A 17,077-nucleotide genomic window follows, 5' to 3' on the forward strand; every position below is an offset into this window, starting at 1 on the left:
TGGAGTCATGGGAACAGTGAGTATGTGTCCAGGGGACAGCAGAATGGAGGAAGCTCTCACAGTTTTCATGAGAAAGCAGCATGTCTGGGATCCTATTTCAGATGCCTGTTCATGAGTACACATAGCATAGGAAATAGGAATCCATGCAAGACTGCAGAGCTGTGGTCTCACTGGGATTAGACAGAAATAGTTGGCATGACTAGAGTGCTGGAGTGGATGTATACCCCTGCCTGTTGTACTGGGTTTGGCTGCAGTAGGGTTAATTTTCTTCACAGTGGCTGGTTTGGGTCTGTGTTTTGGATTTACATTGAACACAGGATTGATAACGCAGAAATGCTTTTGCAATTGCTGAACAGGGCTTACGTAGAGCCAGGACCTTTTCTACTTTTTGTACTGCCTCATTGGAGAACAGGTTGAGATTGCATGGGAGGTTGTGAGGAGACACAGCCAGGACTGGTTGACTAACTGACCAAAGGAGTATTTCAGGCGATATGACATCATCCTGCTCCGTATATGAAGCTGGGGGAAAGAAAAAGGAATGGGGAGATGTTTGGGGTGGTGGCTTCCCGAGTAATTGTTATGTGTGATGGAGCCTTGCTCTCCTGGAGATGGCTGAATGCCTGCCCATGGAAGGCAGTCAGTTAATTCCTTGTAAAACAGCACCTGGTATTCCCAGGCAGTTTCCCATCCAAGTACTAACCAGGCCCAACCCCGATTAGTTTCTGAGATCAGACAAGATTGGGTGTTCTCAGGGTGGTATGCTCATAGGCTTGGGATTTTTTGCTTTTGTGTGTGGCTTTTGCTTTCCCTAATAATCTGTCTTTATCTCAACCCACAAGTTCTCTGTCTGTTCCCCTTCTGATTCTCTCCCTGATCCCTTTGGTGAGATGACTCTGCCTGTGGACAAGCGGAGAGCAGTGATCTCCTTAACTTTGACAAGGCCTTTTAAATGGTTTGCCATGATATCCTTGTAGCCAGTTTGGAGAGATGTGGTATGAGCTGGTAAATGAAAAGGTGGGTGGAAAACTGTCCAGAACATGTGGCTTCAAAAGTAACAATTAACAGTACAGAGCTGCTCTGTTAGTGGTTTTTACTGGCGTCCCCCATGAGTCACTACAGGGGCAAAACCTGATGATATCTTTAAGAGCACAGGTGACAGAATGAAGTGCAGCCTTTGTCTAGCTGGCTGGAAAACAGATGGCAGAAAGGGACCTGGGAGTGATGAGTTGTCACTCTGTGGGCAGTGTCCTGGGGCAAGGGAGGCCAACCATACCCCAAGCTGTATGAACATAAGTCTAGCCAGCGGGCTGAGTGAAGTGCATCTTCCTCTCTATTAAGCCTTTGTGAAACCTCAGCAGGAGTCCTGTGCCTGGCTTTGGACTCCCCAGGATGAGGAAGTCATCAGTGTCCAGGAGTCAGTCCAGCAGAGGGTGACTAGGGGGATGGGATGTGTGATGTACGAAGTGACCCTGAGAAGACTGATTTTGCTCAGTGTTGAGAAGGCTGAGATGGGTCTTGCTGTATTCTACAGCCATGTGATCGAGTGTGTAGGGAAGGCACTACCATGCTTGTAGGTCTGCAGTGGGAAGACAAGAGGCAGCTGGCACAGATTGGAACAGGGACAAAATTCTGAGTAGACAGTAGGGAAAATGGTTTCACCATGAGGGTGATCAAATGCTGGAGGCTCAGAGCAGGGGGCTCAGACAGGCTGGTGAATCTCCATGTTTGCCAAGTAGCCTCCAGAGGTCTCTTCCAACCTAGACTATTCTCTAATAGTCCAAGTGACCTTGAACATTTCCTTGGAAAGTTCAGCCAAAGAGAAAGCTGCTAAATTGTTTAAACTGAAATTTTGCAAGCTTTGCAATATTTTTCTAGTTCTCTGCTATGCCTGACTGTCTGTCATGTATATTTATCTAAATAGGACTCTCTCTTAATAACTTTGGCATTAAAAATCTGTGTCTCAGAAGCAGCTGACTCAATGACTAAACATATCTTAAGGACTAGAGTTAAATTTTGCAGGTTTGCATGTATTAATTGTGTTCTGGAGACAATATTTTTTTCATACTACTTAAATACCTTTCCACCTAGTCAGGCTAAAAAGGGTTTATCTTCACTTTCCCTGTTGATTGTGACTTAGTTTCTTTTCCTTCAGAATATCTTCTTGCATATTGTGGATATATCTAATCCCAAGGAAATATGGAAGTTTGCTGAAAAATTCCAAAATGAGCATAAATTAAATGTGTTGGTAAGTTTGTGTACTTTGATCATGTGTGTCTGTTTTGGGAGTGTGTAACCTATGTATTTGTCTGACAGGTCATGTAGATTTGACAGTTTAGCCCACAGTTCTCTCCTTAATTTTTTCTAAATTTTTTTTCCCAGGAGTCTCCATGGTTTGCTTGTTCTTGTCCCTTCTCAGTTAACACACGTGCTACAAATAAAGAGAAAAGCAGTAATTTTATAGCTGCATCTTTGGAGACACCATATATTTTCACTTTCATTGCTAATAACATTGTCCCTCTTAAAGCTAGACCTTCTGAAAGATTAAACTTTTGCAAAAAGTCCAAAGACTAAAACAGAGGCAGGGAGATAGGAAACAGTTCATCATCGTGGTTGGCAAGAGGCTCAGTGCAGTTCCCCCTTTATTTAACAGTGAAAATTTGTTCGGGGGGCTGTACTACAGCTGAGACACCTGGAGCAGCTCCTTTGGTGCTTACTAGATGAGGAACGTCTGATAAGAAAGTAGGAAATAACTTTTGAGGAATGGCAGTGAACACACAGGAGGGTGTGTAGATCTTTTTTGAGGTGGGAAAGAAAAGTCTGAGCTCCTTCTGGAAGGTAAGGCAGAGAAAGCAATGTGTCAGAGACTATGCTAGCTGCACACAGCTTGCAATCATGTTTTATTGAACAAATAAAAGTGACAGTGTGTAGCTTTGTTTTGCAGCGTCAGAAAACAGCAAATTAGCATAGACTGCTCATGTGTGGATTTCCTTGTAGATATTTGTGTAGATTGTTTTTGTTTAAAGGAGTTGTTTTACAGATCAACAATGCGGGATGCATGGTGAATACCAGAGAGTTAACTGAAGATGGACTTGAAAAAAACTTTGCAACAAACACTTTGGGTGAGTATTGAAGGTTTAGTTCTGGAGTGTACCTATTTTGCCTACAGAAGTGTGTTTTTATAGTTGGGTTTGTGAGGTATGTGCTCCATCTGAAAGGGGCATTGTGTGTGAACTGTGTGGCAGGGGTGTAAAAGGGACAAATGATGGGAAGCAAGCCAAGAGGGAAAGTGGAAATGTGGAAGGGCAGGGAAAATGGCAAGCCAAGTGGAAAGTTTCCCCACAGAAGCTGTGAAGAGGTGAGCAAACAGCCAGAGAGAAGAGCTGTCTGACACTGCTGATATCTGTACAGCTGAAAGCTGCAGCTCTTGCAAAGAGATACTTGGTGCTTGCATCAACCCTGACACTCTTCCCGTTCTGCCTCTGTGCAGGGGGATTTCTCAAGAGACTGTCTTTAATATATTCAAAAGTAACACCTTAGGGAAAAACTGTGGTGCTTTGTTTCTGTGTTTCCTCCTGTGTATCAGCATCTGGAATGAGGAGGGGGAGAACCTAGTCTGTAAAGATAAGGCATTTATAGAACTAGTATAACCTGGAAACCATTTTTGGTTTTTATTTTTAGCCTTTTTCTTACGTTGGTTCCTTAAATTCTATTTATGTTTGAAAACTAGAATTTAAGGATGAATGTCTTGTGCTTCTGTGTTACTGTGCATACAGCTCATTTTTGTGCAAGTCTGAGTACATTAAACTAACAGTTAAATCAAGTATAAAGGCATAGATTCATTTGCTTCAGACTAATCTTCTGCTAACATTCTTCTGTTTTCATGGTCAAAAAATTCAAAAAGAGTTGTACTTTGGCCAACAAATTTCCCTTGGCTCCACAAACAAGAACTTCTACCTTGAGGGATATATTCACCTTAAATTAGTTTTTATCCTCTTGTGGTCTTTCAGACAAAAACCCAGCAAAGTGCAAAGGTACAGTTCTTCCAGAGAGAAGCAAACACAACAGTCCAAATACAAAAGCATGTTTTGGTTTAGTTTCAGACATTGAGGATATTAAGTGCTGAGGAGCTGTACTAGTGCATCACTTGAATTATATTTTATTGCACAAGTAGAAGCAGCAAATTCTGCTTTTCCAACTATAAATCAGCCTTACTAGAGGTATACAGCTGCACAGAGGAAGCTGAATTACAGTTGTAGCAAACTAGGAAAATGCCTGTATTATCTTTTGTGGATGTTACTTATAGATCTCCTTTATTCATTCTTGTATCACTTGCTGCATGATTGTATAAGAAGTGTAAGGAGATAAATCATCCTCTGTTATCCAACTTCTTCAGAGTTCAGGCAAGGACTGGGTTGTCTGCTTAGAATGCTTGTCTCTAGACAAAAGTAAAGATTAAATTTTGAATCTTTTTAGAACAGAGTGGGACTTGGTTGAGCTGGAAGAAGCTGGCAGTACAACAGGAAGCTTCTGTGCTTGCAGGCCAGACACACATGAAGGACCAAAGCTACAAACCACAGGTTTTTTCTTCAAAGTCAGGGATAGGGTAATAAATCATAACATCAGGAGAAAGCTGTGTGGGGAAAGAGCTTCAGAGTAGATGATGCATTATTTCCCTAAGTACTTGGTGCCTTTGGGTGTGTTTTACTTGGGAGAAGTTATTTCTGTTTCAGTAACTAGCTGTGGTTATAGGTTCCCAGAGAAAAACCTGGCTAAATTAGATATGGCTGGTGTATAGGTTGGCTTTAAACTCTAATGTGGTCTAAAAGAACAAACTAAATCCCCTCTCTGCCCCAGTAATGCTAAAGCCTGAAGGGTGACATGGACTCAAGGCCCTTGTTTGGAAAATGTGCTATTGCCCCTCACTTGACTAACAAGATAGAAGACTATCAGTATCTTTTGCAGATCTTTACATGTAGGGTGTTCCTTCCATGTTTCGTTCACTTTTTTTTTTTTCCAACCCAGGATCTCTGGTCTAGAAAAGGAGTGTGTAGGTTGTAACTATTTAAAAATGCAGGACTGAAATATAACATGCTTTAAATGCACAACATAGTTTTTGAATTCTGTATATGATATCTGATTAACATTTCTATAGGCTGTAAAGTTGCTCATTTAGGGTGTCTGAAATGCTGTGGAACTTCTAAATCTAGTCCAGGAATGTTTTCCTCTTGATTAATCTGTTAGTCCATTTTTGAGCATAACTGATGTCAGTGTTCAGTTCTAACTGATGATCTGACTTGTGAAACATACTTTATATCCTGTTCTTTTCTTGGGCATACATGGGACAATAATGACTGCATAAGTCCTCTTGTATGAATATGTGCAAAAATAACAGTGGTTAGAATAGAAAGTAAAATTCCCTTAATTTAAAAAAAACAGCTGACTGGCTAATTGAGGATGGCAACGGAAACAAGAGGTGCATAGTCCTCTCTGGTGCTGTCAGAATATCCAGGTGGATGAAGTTCATGAAAATGTAAAATAAAGGTTGATAGTTCAGGCTTTGAATGGTTTGTTTAATATTCAGGTTCAAACTGTAAAGTGCTTTGAGCAGGTGGTGGCAGCTGCATCTGTGCTGCTGCCTGTGCCACTGTTACAATGAGTGTGAGGCACAAATGCTGCATGGCTCGTTGTGGTTCTGTTGTGGCTGTCTAATGAAACACCTTGCCTTTTTTTCCCTGCCAGAGGCTCAAGGATTGTTTGATTGCTGGAGCTCAGTGAGTGTAGAGAGCAGAATGGAACACTTAGACAGTAATGTGGGAGCACTGGACAGGCATGAGTCTGAAATAGCACTTTGCTGATTGAAACACACTTTCAAATAAACCAAATGGAGTGACTTGCTTGGGGTAGTGTGGGCAGATCTCCTGCAGACATGCCAATCCTGTTGGGCAGACTTTTTTCTCTGTCCTCTCGTTTGTGTGATGTTGTCCTTATATTTCTTCTTGTGGGCTTAGAACTCAGGGTTGTACCCAGGAGCTGGGCAGCAACAAGCAATCATTTCTTCTGATGAGTCTTGCAGACTTCTGAGTCAAACCTTCTTTTTATTTAATTTTATTTTACTTGTTCTGTTGTAACTGCCAGCAAAGACTATTAAAGCTGGTGGCATTCAGTCATTTTGGGAAGAAACTTCAGTATTGATAAGCAAATGGACGCGAAAGAAGCATGTTCTTACTGAAGCACTAGACATTTAGCTGAAACAATGCTTTTCCCTCTATTTTATTGCCTGCCTCACTTTGCTTTTACTCAGTATATCTTCCTGCTTGACATGGAAAAATGGCATATATGTTACTTTTTTATTGCTACTTACCAGCCAAGGGGATGCTAAAACACACTGAGAGATAAATGATGCTCCCAGTATGCATCTTTTCCTCAATCTAATGTGCTCTCATGTTTTAATAATATATGGACATATACATCCACTCTGTGCAAGAAGGGTTAGAGCCAGAGGAAGTAAGATGTTTATCTGTCATAGTAACACTATAGCCCATCTATGGCAAACTGTCTAACCTGGGTGGATGTTTGTCAGTTTCTTCCCTCCACATGAACTGGTGTTTCACAGAAGCCAGTGCAGCCTGGTGTTCTGAATTAATTGGAAGTCAAACAACTTGAATATCAGCTGTCAGTTTGCCGTAAGTTCAATGCCTGATCTTTGGCAAGACAACCTCATCTGTGAAAAGGAGGCTGTGGTTCCAATTTTCTTTCTAAAGAGCCTTGAGACTTATGGATCAGTGGTGGTATGTGAAAGGATAAGGTTGAATATAATTGCACATGCACTAACTGTACTGAAGCGTGATTCCCAGGAGATAGAGGAACCCTTATTGAGATGAGCTTTGTCATTTGAGGGAAATGTAAACCTTTATTTTGTGTTTCACGTTCATTAGCTCTTCCCATACACTCTCAGTTACTGCTAGTGCAGTGGAATTTGCCCTCAGAGACAGCACACTAAAATCTTCATTCCCAATCTCTTACTCAGGAAAAGAGACTCGGGGATGTCTCTTACTGGGAGCTGCATAAAGTGCAGGCTTGAAAAGATAATCAGGCCAGCAAAGAATGTCACTTTGTTTGTTGGATGATTTGGTTTGTTTCTGTGGTTTGTTTTTACTGGACTCGAGAAAAGCCACCCAGTTTAACTGATTTCTACCAGATAAATGAGCCATTGAAATCTGTACAATAAAAGTTTTTTGGTGGTGTTGGGGCTTTTTTTTTGTTTGTTTGTTTAGGGGTTTTTGTTCCCACTTTTTTCACAGTTGAAATAACACTGTTCCTAATAATACTGCAGAGCTCAGGCAGATGAAAAACTTCACTGAGTATGGTGCTGGCTGCCTGCCCTTATTCGAATGTTAGCAGGGCAAAAACCTCAGCAGCAGTGTGCCACTAATTGCTAGATAGAACATCAAGCAAAAAAAGATTCTGGAATCCACCAAGACACTTGGGTCCATGGTAATTGTATCATCAATTAATTTGATGTTATAAGTAGGTAGTGGGTTTGAAATATTACTTCTGCTGAAACCATAATTTTGTTCAAAATTGATTTATAAGGTACAGATTTTAGGGTCACACTAAGTCTTAAAGCAAATCAGAGTATGTGTTTGTCTACTTTATTTTATGTGATAGCCTGTTAATTTTCAATCTGAAATATGTGAATTCTAAGGAGTCTTCTCCTGGTTCTGGCAGACTGATATACACCATCAGCAGTTTGGAAATCTGCATGCACAGTGTTTGTATTTTCTGTTAGGGTTATCCTGTGTTTTAATTACTTTCATGTTTTAGTATAGTGTTGGAATGCTAGAAATTTAGATTTAAGATTTTAGTATATAGTAATATATGTGAGTTAAGATAGACAACTCCCAAAATCCTCTAAGTCCTTCACCTTTTTCTTTCTTCATCATAGGTTTAAGGGGTTTTCTGTAACTGGTTGATAGAGTCCACATTGCAAACTTCAAGCAGTTAGTTATTAGGTTTAAAATAAAAATAATTTAAGTGGCGTTTCATAATTGGGCAGGTTGTGCTTGAAAAGACCTAGTAAAGATAGAGAAGGACTCCCATGTTACCTCATTTTTCTAGCTTACTAGTTGAGCTCACAGCTTGTGAGTCTGTAAATACTATAAATAGGTAAAATATAATAAACAACCGAGTCCAATCTCAAAATCTACGTTTCCTGTATGTCTCTATCCCAACCTTAGCAGAAGAAAAAAGAAACCAAAACTGCTACAGTACAGCAAGACTTGCGGTTTTCTGTGAGAAAGACTGCTGTGCCATGCACTAGGATAGCTTTCATTTTGTTCATGTCATGAGACCCACAGCTGAGTAACTTGCGTTGAAAGAACATGCAGAGCTACCTTTGCACAAGATCTAATAATTGTGTCTTCCATAGAGTCCTCTCAGCTTCTGCATCATGTCATGGGAAAGGTGGCATAACTTTGTTTAGGAGTGTATGAGGCAGTCAGACTGATTTTTGTAGTTTTGGGGCTTTTTTAAAAAAAAGCAACTTACTAGATGAAACAGATGTTTATCTTCATGACAGTGCCTCATTTCCTACACGTATGTCACTAATATTTCACTCTGTGGTTGTGAAACCACTGAATTAGTGCTTTTCCAGGTTGCAGAGGAATTCCCTGTATGGAGTCAAACATTTGAGTTGTTAGTTAGAGCACTGTATCAGATTACTCAACTTAATGGAGAAGATCTCAGAGCAGGGGGAGCAATTAGCAGACAGGCCACAAGGGAATGCCTGGTGATTCAGTATTTTGGGGGGGTTTTGTTTTTTATATTTTTCAAGTAAACACAAAACTTAAATATTAATGTGCATGAATAAAGTATATTCTCATGAAATGCCATGCTCATTACTTTTACTGGAATGACCATGTTTAATGCATAGCTTGGCAACTCCCACTGTCTACCATATGATAAAGTTGGTTTATGGTGTATAATGGTGTTGCTCTATAGAAAAGTTTTAATTGCTTTTTATTATATGTGATATCCTATTATGGGACATCAGATTCAAGGCATAAAGGCTAAAGAAATTTTTTTCAAAGAAAGCTAATGTTAAGGGACTGTTTATCTTTAAAATAAATTGTACATCTATCCCTGGAGCCTTTTTAACTAGAGAAAACATGCCAGTACTGTGTCAAACCTCATTACACAGAACAGGGCTGCAGCTTGTTCAGTAGGTTTTGCAAATCAACCCTTCACCTTGACAGAATTCAGTGAGGGCAGGATTAAATCCTTTATATGGGTGTGATAGACAGGGCTCACCTTCTTTTGCATTCCTGCTGCTGCTGAGCAAACTCCCAAATTCATCTTGCTGGACTTCTTTGTGTCACAGCAAATACTTCTCATCGGAGTGAAGTGTTGTACACCATTTATTTCACTGACCTTTTTTCCCCCTGTTACACCAGTGGGAGACAAGCTTTCAGGCCATGTGGACAATGTGCCTTCCAGTGACAGGAAATGGTGATGCACAAATCTGGCTCCTGTCACACAGTCCTAAATGCAGGTAGTACAAGCTGTATGTGCAGGAGATACCCAATAATTCCTGCTTTCAGTGCAAGGCACAGCACTGTTGAAGGTTGTCTTTCCTTTCGTGTACTTTTTGTGTTAAACCATTAAAAAAAAATTCAAACTGTACTGTACATAGTTTGAGCACATTTTTTATAATTAAGTATTAACCACATTTGATATGCTCTACCTTTTTAAATTAAGCTCTGTGGGAATAAGTTTTTCCTTTAACAGATAATTTTTTTTTCGTTAAATAGATCTATAAGAATGCTCAAGTGCTCGTTTTGGGAAGACTGTACCCAGTACATTGGTATTAATTATCAAGTATTGGCAGAAGGACATACAGGTTCAATGTTGCTTTGATTTCCTTATGTAGGGGCAGAGATGAATGTAGTTTCTTCTACCGAATCAGTCTTGGTTTTCCTTGCAAAGTTTTTTTTAACAAGAAAAATGTCCTTCTTTTTGTATTCATAAGGACAGTGGCAGGCAATGCCTTCATTTGCTGCTTCCCATTGTACTCAGCAATTAATTTCTGTGTTAGTACCTGCTGTGATGCAGCTGTGCTGGGCCAAGTACCTGCCGTGAGGTACATGGCTGTGCCAGTGACCATACTGAGTGTTCTCCCAAGCCGTTTAAATGTCACCATCAAACTACAGGCCAGCTTTTGCACTGATAGAAAATGGGGAGGTTTCAGCTGATGATGTATTCTAACCAGCAATAATAAAGTAGATCTGTTTTACTCTTAGCATTCTAAATTTCTTTTCCAGGCTGTTTTACCTGGCAGACCAGCCCAGGCAGATAAGAATGTATAATATCTAAGTGGTTTTGTCAAAGGAATGAGGAACACAAACAAAGTGTTTGTGTTCAAACACTTAAAATGGGGACGGTAGTTGGTGGAATATTCAGCAGTGAGAGAAATTAAATGCTGCAGCCTTAATGCCTCATGCCTTCTGTCTGTGTGTTTTCAGATACTGTTGCTTACCATAGGAGGCTGTGGTCAAAATTGCTCTTTTTGCGCTCTGTCTCAAAGCAAATGAGCAAGTGGTTTTGTGGGACAAAAAGATGGAATGCTCTGGCTTTGTGGGATTTACTGAATTCTTAATAAACTTGAGGAACAGAGGAGATGCAGGCTTTGCAGTTAGTTTGTGGTTCTAAACAAGCACATAAACTTCTGACAAGCTGTAGTTGCTCTAAGCGCGATTTTTGGCATTGAACATTTCTCTTACTCAGCTGCAAAACAAAACTCTGTTGTTAATGAGGCAACATTAGTGCATTCATCTTTGCAGCTCTTTAGAATTAACAAATCAACATGAAGCCCCTTAAAAGTGTAAATTAATCTGCAGGACAGTAAAATGGAGCATCATCAGAGCTGGTGCATTGCAGCTCTGCCTTTAGGAGATGCAGCTTATTTAACCGATACACGCTGTTACTTTTTTGAAGAATCCACAGCCAAACAACATTAAAACGAGGCGCTCAGCTTGTTCTGAAGTGATTTTCTTTTGGATTATTTTTTTCCCCCACATCGCGGCAGCCTCCCCTGACAGCCAGCGGGAGTTCTTGTACGGGTGATGTCATCGCTCAGTCTCCCCGCCGCTACCAGGGGACACGGCCGCGCTCTCGCTATTCGCTGGCAACTGCCTTTGCTCACATTTTCTGCTGAAGACAGGCTGCATTAACTCATCTGCAGTGCATTTGCTCTGTTTGATTTGCCAGGGTTTTAAATATATTGTGTGTGTATGGTGTGCTTCTGATTATATAGAGAAAGTGAAGGCTGCTGTGACTGACAGGGGAACTGAACAGTTTGTTCACCAAGCATGTAACATGTTTGATTTTGGTACCATATTTATAAACATGCCATATTTTAACTGGGTGATCTCACTGCCTGTGTGGAAGAGAGGTTATAAAGACATGCTGAAGTCTTCATGCCTAGTGGAAAAAACGGCCTCAGTAGCTCAGGGAAAAAATGCGTTTATCACTGATAGAATTGTTGACTAGAGCCATTTGCAAGGACGAGAGGGAAGTAGATGCAGAAACACTAGACTAAGTGGGGCTAGATTAGTTTTTAATTAAATGGAATTTAAAAAAAATATATTTAAACAGAAAAAAAAATCTGAAAAGATAAAAAAAATCTCTGTGTTGCACTTGGTTGCGTGAAACATCACTAGGTGTGTCTGTGTGTCTGAATCAAATACACTGGCAGTTGAGCAGTGTTTGTAAAAACAAACTGTGCTGGTCATGGTAATGGAATATATTTGTGTGGTGTGTAAAAATCCTTGCTAAACAAACATGATTAAAAGCAGGGAAGGACACAATTAAGTTTCCCCAAGTAATCTTAGCTCAGCCTTGGGCAGGCAACACTAATATTTTTCCCCCCCAAGGATTCCTTATCTTTCATAATGGTCATGCTAGGGATTTAAGGGGTGGGTTTTGTGTGCAACACAGAAAGTGTCAGTGTACTCTGAGTGATTTCATAGTGAGAAGGGAAAAATGGACAAGTCCTAAGTGTATATGTAGTGCCCTAAGAACTGTAAGTATGAAGGGCAGTTTCCTTCTCTTGTTCATGACCCAGCTTAGAGTGTATATGCCAGACCTGCAAGGGAAATGCATTCCCCATTTCTTCACTGGCATCATCTTCCCCCACCCAAGGAATTCCATACCTGAGCTGTTTTGCCTTCAGATTCTCACAGATGAACGCAGTGAGCTGTTTTCTCTATAGGTAAATCAAACATGAAAATCTGTAAAATAAAATATGCCTTTTGCTAAGTATATGGCAATGTGAACCACTACCTGTTGAGTTGGTACACTGCAGGTGAAGCAGCACAAAAAATCATTGTCAAATTTAGATCAGATTTCAGAGATAAAGAGGCTTTGGGTTTTTAAGGAGGGTGGAGAGAGAAGAAAGCTTTTTTTAAAAAGAAAAGTTAATGTTAGTGCCTGTCTATCTTTTAGGTACATACATCATGACAACTGCCCTGGTGCCCCTCCTGGAAAAAGCAGCTGATGCCAGAGTGGTGAGTCTGTGATGCTGTTTAGAAGGGCTGTTTTACTATTTTTACTTTCTGGCTTGTGACAGCAGTTCTCTGACTGTGTAGCAATGCAGGATTACTTATAATGCTGTAAGGATCTCTAAAATCCTCTTGGATTTTGCTAACAACCTCCTCCTCTAAGGCAAAGCTCCTGCCTGCTACTCCCAACCCTTCATTGGAAATCAGAGTAAAACACTTCATTTTGGAACTTACCTCCTAGATTCCCTAGGGCAAGTTAGCTCCTGCAGCAGAGTGCAAAATATGTGCTACAGGAGTACAGGCTTAGAAGAACTTTACAGATCTTGGTGTAAAATAAGGCAGGAGATACATTTTTAAAAGTGATATTTCCCAAGTTTTGTATGGCTTATAATTAGCTTTGGTAAATGCTAAACATACAACCTGCAAATAGTGCTATTCTGCTATTGTCTTTCTCCCCGTAACTTTTCAAAAGGAAGAAGCACAGAATTCCTGAAATTATTTGTCACTTTGAATGAAAATCACTTCTTAAAAAACTTATGTATCTTCCACCTTCTCTCCAGGTATGCTCTACTCATGAGCATAAGCATAATGCAAAGAACGTGCAGAGGAATCCTGCTCCGTAGGGACTTCCAGCTATGGCCTGAAGGGTACATTGCATGCATGAGTGCATCTGTGGTTTTACTTTTCATTCATATGCTTTTCATTCATTTGTTTTTTATTCATTTCATTGCAGATAACTGTCTCTTCTGGGGGCATGCTAGTTCAAAAATTAAACATATCTGACTTGCAGTCGGGAAATGGGCCATTTGATGGAACTATGGTGTATGCACAGAACAAGGTACAGTCCATGGGATTGAAAACAAAGCCCAGACCTTCTTTGCTAGGCAGCTCATACCATCTACTTTGCAAGAAGCCTGTTGGTCACTCTTGCTTCCCCATTGCATCCAACCCATAAGCAGATGCACAGGCAATAATCTTCAGGAGTATGATGGCATGCCCTTAGGAGTGCATACATCTTGCATGGAGGAGAGTGTGGTTAGACTTTCATTTGATATGAGAAGTCCCTAGGGGGAACACTGTCTTTAGCTGATGAACCCTTTCTGCCTGCTTAGTTCTTGCCCACAGTCTGCAGCAAGTAGACGTGGTCAGTAAAAGCAGTGCAGCTGCTTTAAAAGTAAATTTGTGGTCTGGGTATGGATGGCAATGACTCTGGAAGTCTCTGTTGAAATTATCCAATAAATCCAGTCAGGATGAGCAAGTATATTTCTGCTGTACATAAATGCTGTGGTATTTATGGCACAGTTGATGTAGTTTATTTCCCTGGGAACTAATTTGGTGGACAGGCTGTTGAACTTGGTGCTAGCATTCACTTTACTGCTCTGTCCTAGAGACAGCAAGTTGTCCTGACAGAACAGTGGGCAAAGGCTCACAGAAATATCCATTTCTCCGTGATGCACCCCGGCTGGGCAGACACTCCAGGTAAGGTCTGCTTCACACTCTGGCAATAATTTTTTCTTTTCAGCATTAGTCTAAAAGCAAAGAGAAATGAAACTTCCTAGTATATTTTTTTCCAACAGGTGCAGTAATTTCTTTTCTCCAAACTGATGCTTGAAGTAGTTTTATATCCCCTTGGTGGCTATATTCTGCACAGTGTCTGCTAGCTGTGTATATCTAGAGAATAATAATGGGCAGTGAATGCTTCCAGCCCTGCACAACTGCACAGCAGAGACACAGGTCTTTAAGGTAACCTTTAAGTTACATTTGTAGTGGAACTTTTAAACACACAGATGGAGCTTCTGCCTCTTGAAGTGCCAATATACAGACACTGGGAATTTGTGAGGGCATGTAGGAGAATGCACCATTGTGCAAGCCTTCTACTCTTTCTCTAAACATTTTCTGCTGTTGAGAAGCAGTTTGGCCATTCAGCCCTTTGTCTGAGCTGCAGCTGTTCTTCAGTGACTGTGCCTGAGCAGGTGGGCTAGCATCAGTCATGCACTATTCATGTTGCATTCCCCAATGTTTCCAGCCCCCAGTGCCCAAGAATGGGATGCAGAATAACAGCTACATCTCTAGGTCTTTTATAGGGATGCAGTTTCCAAAATTTGCTTCTGACCTACTTTTTGCTTGAAAATAGCCCTTTCCAACTAAATCTCCTGGTATTTCTTTTTCTTTAAAATGCATTTATTTTTGCACTTCTCCTTTGTGGATTTCAAACTTAATGAACCATAAAGTTATCCCTCCTTAAAGTTCAAAGACTCTTCAACCCCCAAAAATAAACACCTACAGTGGATGGGCCCACAGTCATCATCTCTTGGACAAAATAAAATGAAGCCAGAGTTCAGACAGGAAGTAAGCAATTTCTAAATGCAGTGCTGCAACTGGCTTCCTAAAACTGGTGAGAAAATAGGAGCTAAAAATCCCATTAGAATCCTGCTTTTTGGAATTTCTGTTTCTCCGTGTTTGTTGTCTTTACGGTTTAGAATGGAATTGGCAGAGGAACCTCTTACAGATCCTGTTGTCAGTTTTGTCTCTGTAATTTGACCCAAACAAACAAGTGGTGGATCTTCTGTCAGCTTCGTGCTATTCTCCCACAAGCCATCCTACTCCCAGATAGAGGGAAATACTCATTTTCTTCCATAAGCTCCAGAGATGCCTCCTCTCCTTCCTACACACAAAATGGCAATTTGAAGCTGTTCTGGGTTTTTTGGTATGAAAAACGCCTTGCATGGCAGGCCACCATTCCACTGTTATCCTTTCCAGCTGTGAGGTCGGCCATGCCCGATTTCTACGAGAGGATGAAGAACTCACTGCGCACAGAGGCCCAGGGAGCTGACACCGTCCTGTGGTTGGCAGTGTCAGCTGAAGCAACAAAGCTGCCCAGTGGCTTGTTTTTCCAAGGTAAGTGTCTCACAGGGCACAGAGATCCCCAGCCTGCCTGAGTTTAGGATCCCTGTCTGGCCTGAAAGGGGATGAAGGCTGCAACCAGACAGCTTGTGCAAAGGATAAAGCGTTCCTCAAAGTTGTTTCAAGTCTAAGTGTTTGAGTGAACATTGTGTTAAATCGTTATATCCCTGCTTTTGTCCTCTAAAGTACCTGATAGAGACTTCAAAGCATTTCTTTAGGGAGGGTTGGGGATTTCGGTAATGGAAATGGCTGCATGTAGGACTGTGCCAAGGGAAGGTGAATCACAGCAGTCAAACAGCATTTTCTATGATGCTAGGAAATTAGCATCTTTCTCACAGAGCACTGGGAGTTGGCTCTTCTTTGACAGGTTCTTCTTCCTACTGTTCCATGCTAGCTGAAACTGCCAATTTCCCCTTTCTCTAACACTGGGCAAAGACTTGAGCACAGTGGCATTTTTGGCACTGTGAGCTTAGGGAGTGGAAAAGTAGGACAGAGCCTTTCTTTTCTCCCAGGCAAATGCCAGGCATCTTTGTAGGAACAGCTGGAAGCAGGGATGCCTCAATGGTGATGCAGGTCAGTCCAGAAAGAGAAAACTTAGGGTAATTTCTTAGAGAAGCTGAATGCTTCTGTTGGATGTGGAACTCAAATCCTGATTCACTGAATTTCTATACAGAATGCAGGAAGTTCAGACTTTTCTGTATTTGGGCTGACTTTGTCCCCTCTGTTTCACAGACAGTCACACGGGGTTGGCTGATAGATACTTAAATGGATGTTTTTCATGTCAGTATGTGGTGCATGTGGAAATCCCACATCCCAACTGATCAGCCTTCTTTGTAGAACTAGGCTTTGCCTTTCTTTTACTTCAGTAACTTTCCTCTGGTCCTAATGCTTCTGCTCAGTTGTTCTGTTTCTTGGTAGTTCACCAGGCTCTTCCCTTTGGCCTTTGTGTACCCCCCAGCTTTGGTAAACAGGGAACATGCCCTGGCTTTTTAGCTGAAGCTACTGACTTTTTGAGAGTTTTGGTCCTGGCGTGACTGCTCTTAAAGTTGCAAGAGAAGTTCTGAGTCTGTGTTTTGTGCTTATCAAACAGTGGAGAAGTCAGTTATTTCTTGCTCCTACAGCCTTTTGAAAGCCACAGCTTAGCATGAGCACTCTTCAGGCCCTTTCAGTGAAGGGTTTGGGGTGCAGGAGCACTTTGCCATAAGCCCCACGCTTCTGGTCCTAGGCAGCCATTTTCTAAATCAGCCACAGTTTCCCTCTATTATCTGCATTCTCTTTTACTGTTCCCTCGGAGAGCAAACCAAAGCCAGAGGGTTTTTCCCTGAGAAAATAATAAAGAGAAGTGAGAACATGACTAGTACTACCAGAATCCTCTGCATCTGCTAAAATATATAAAAAATGTTTAACAGAGACCTGCTTGCCAAAGTCTAGAGGCATCTTCTCTGTGATGCTGAACTTGGCTTTCATGCCTACTTCCCAAACTTCCCACAGGCTACTAGAAGCACTGTGGGTAGGTGGGAAGCCGTTTATAATCAGTGAGGGAGAAGTGAATGTTCCTCTGCATGTTTCTCTCTCCTTAGCTTTCCATGAGCAGAAGTTATGTGGTGTGTGCAGTC

General features: G+C 41.2%; 1 protein-coding gene across 3 annotated transcripts in view; it reads left to right on the forward strand.

Annotated features, from left to right (window-relative positions):
• DHRS12 (dehydrogenase/reductase 12) overlaps positions 1 to 17,077 on the forward strand; it is a 41,222-nt gene that overhangs the window by 7,819 nt on the left and 16,326 nt on the right. For all 3 annotated transcript variants that reach the window (XM_066313239.1, XM_066313237.1, XM_066313238.1), the window contains exons 4-9: positions 2,153 to 2,245; positions 3,038 to 3,119; positions 12,502 to 12,563; positions 13,291 to 13,395; positions 13,946 to 14,036; positions 15,318 to 15,455. In XM_066313239.1, the coding sequence (XP_066169336.1) occupies positions 2,153 to 2,245; positions 3,038 to 3,119; positions 12,502 to 12,563; positions 13,291 to 13,395; positions 13,946 to 14,036; positions 15,318 to 15,455 (571 nt within the window). The remainder of the gene's footprint in view (positions 1 to 2,152; positions 2,246 to 3,037; positions 3,120 to 12,501; positions 12,564 to 13,290; positions 13,396 to 13,945; positions 14,037 to 15,317; positions 15,456 to 17,077) is intronic.

The sequence above is a fragment of the Sylvia atricapilla genome, chromosome 2 (genome assembly GCF_009819655.1).
Source record: "Sylvia atricapilla isolate bSylAtr1 chromosome 2, bSylAtr1.pri, whole genome shotgun sequence".
NCBI lineage: Eukaryota > Metazoa > Chordata > Aves > Passeriformes > Sylviidae > Sylvia > Sylvia atricapilla.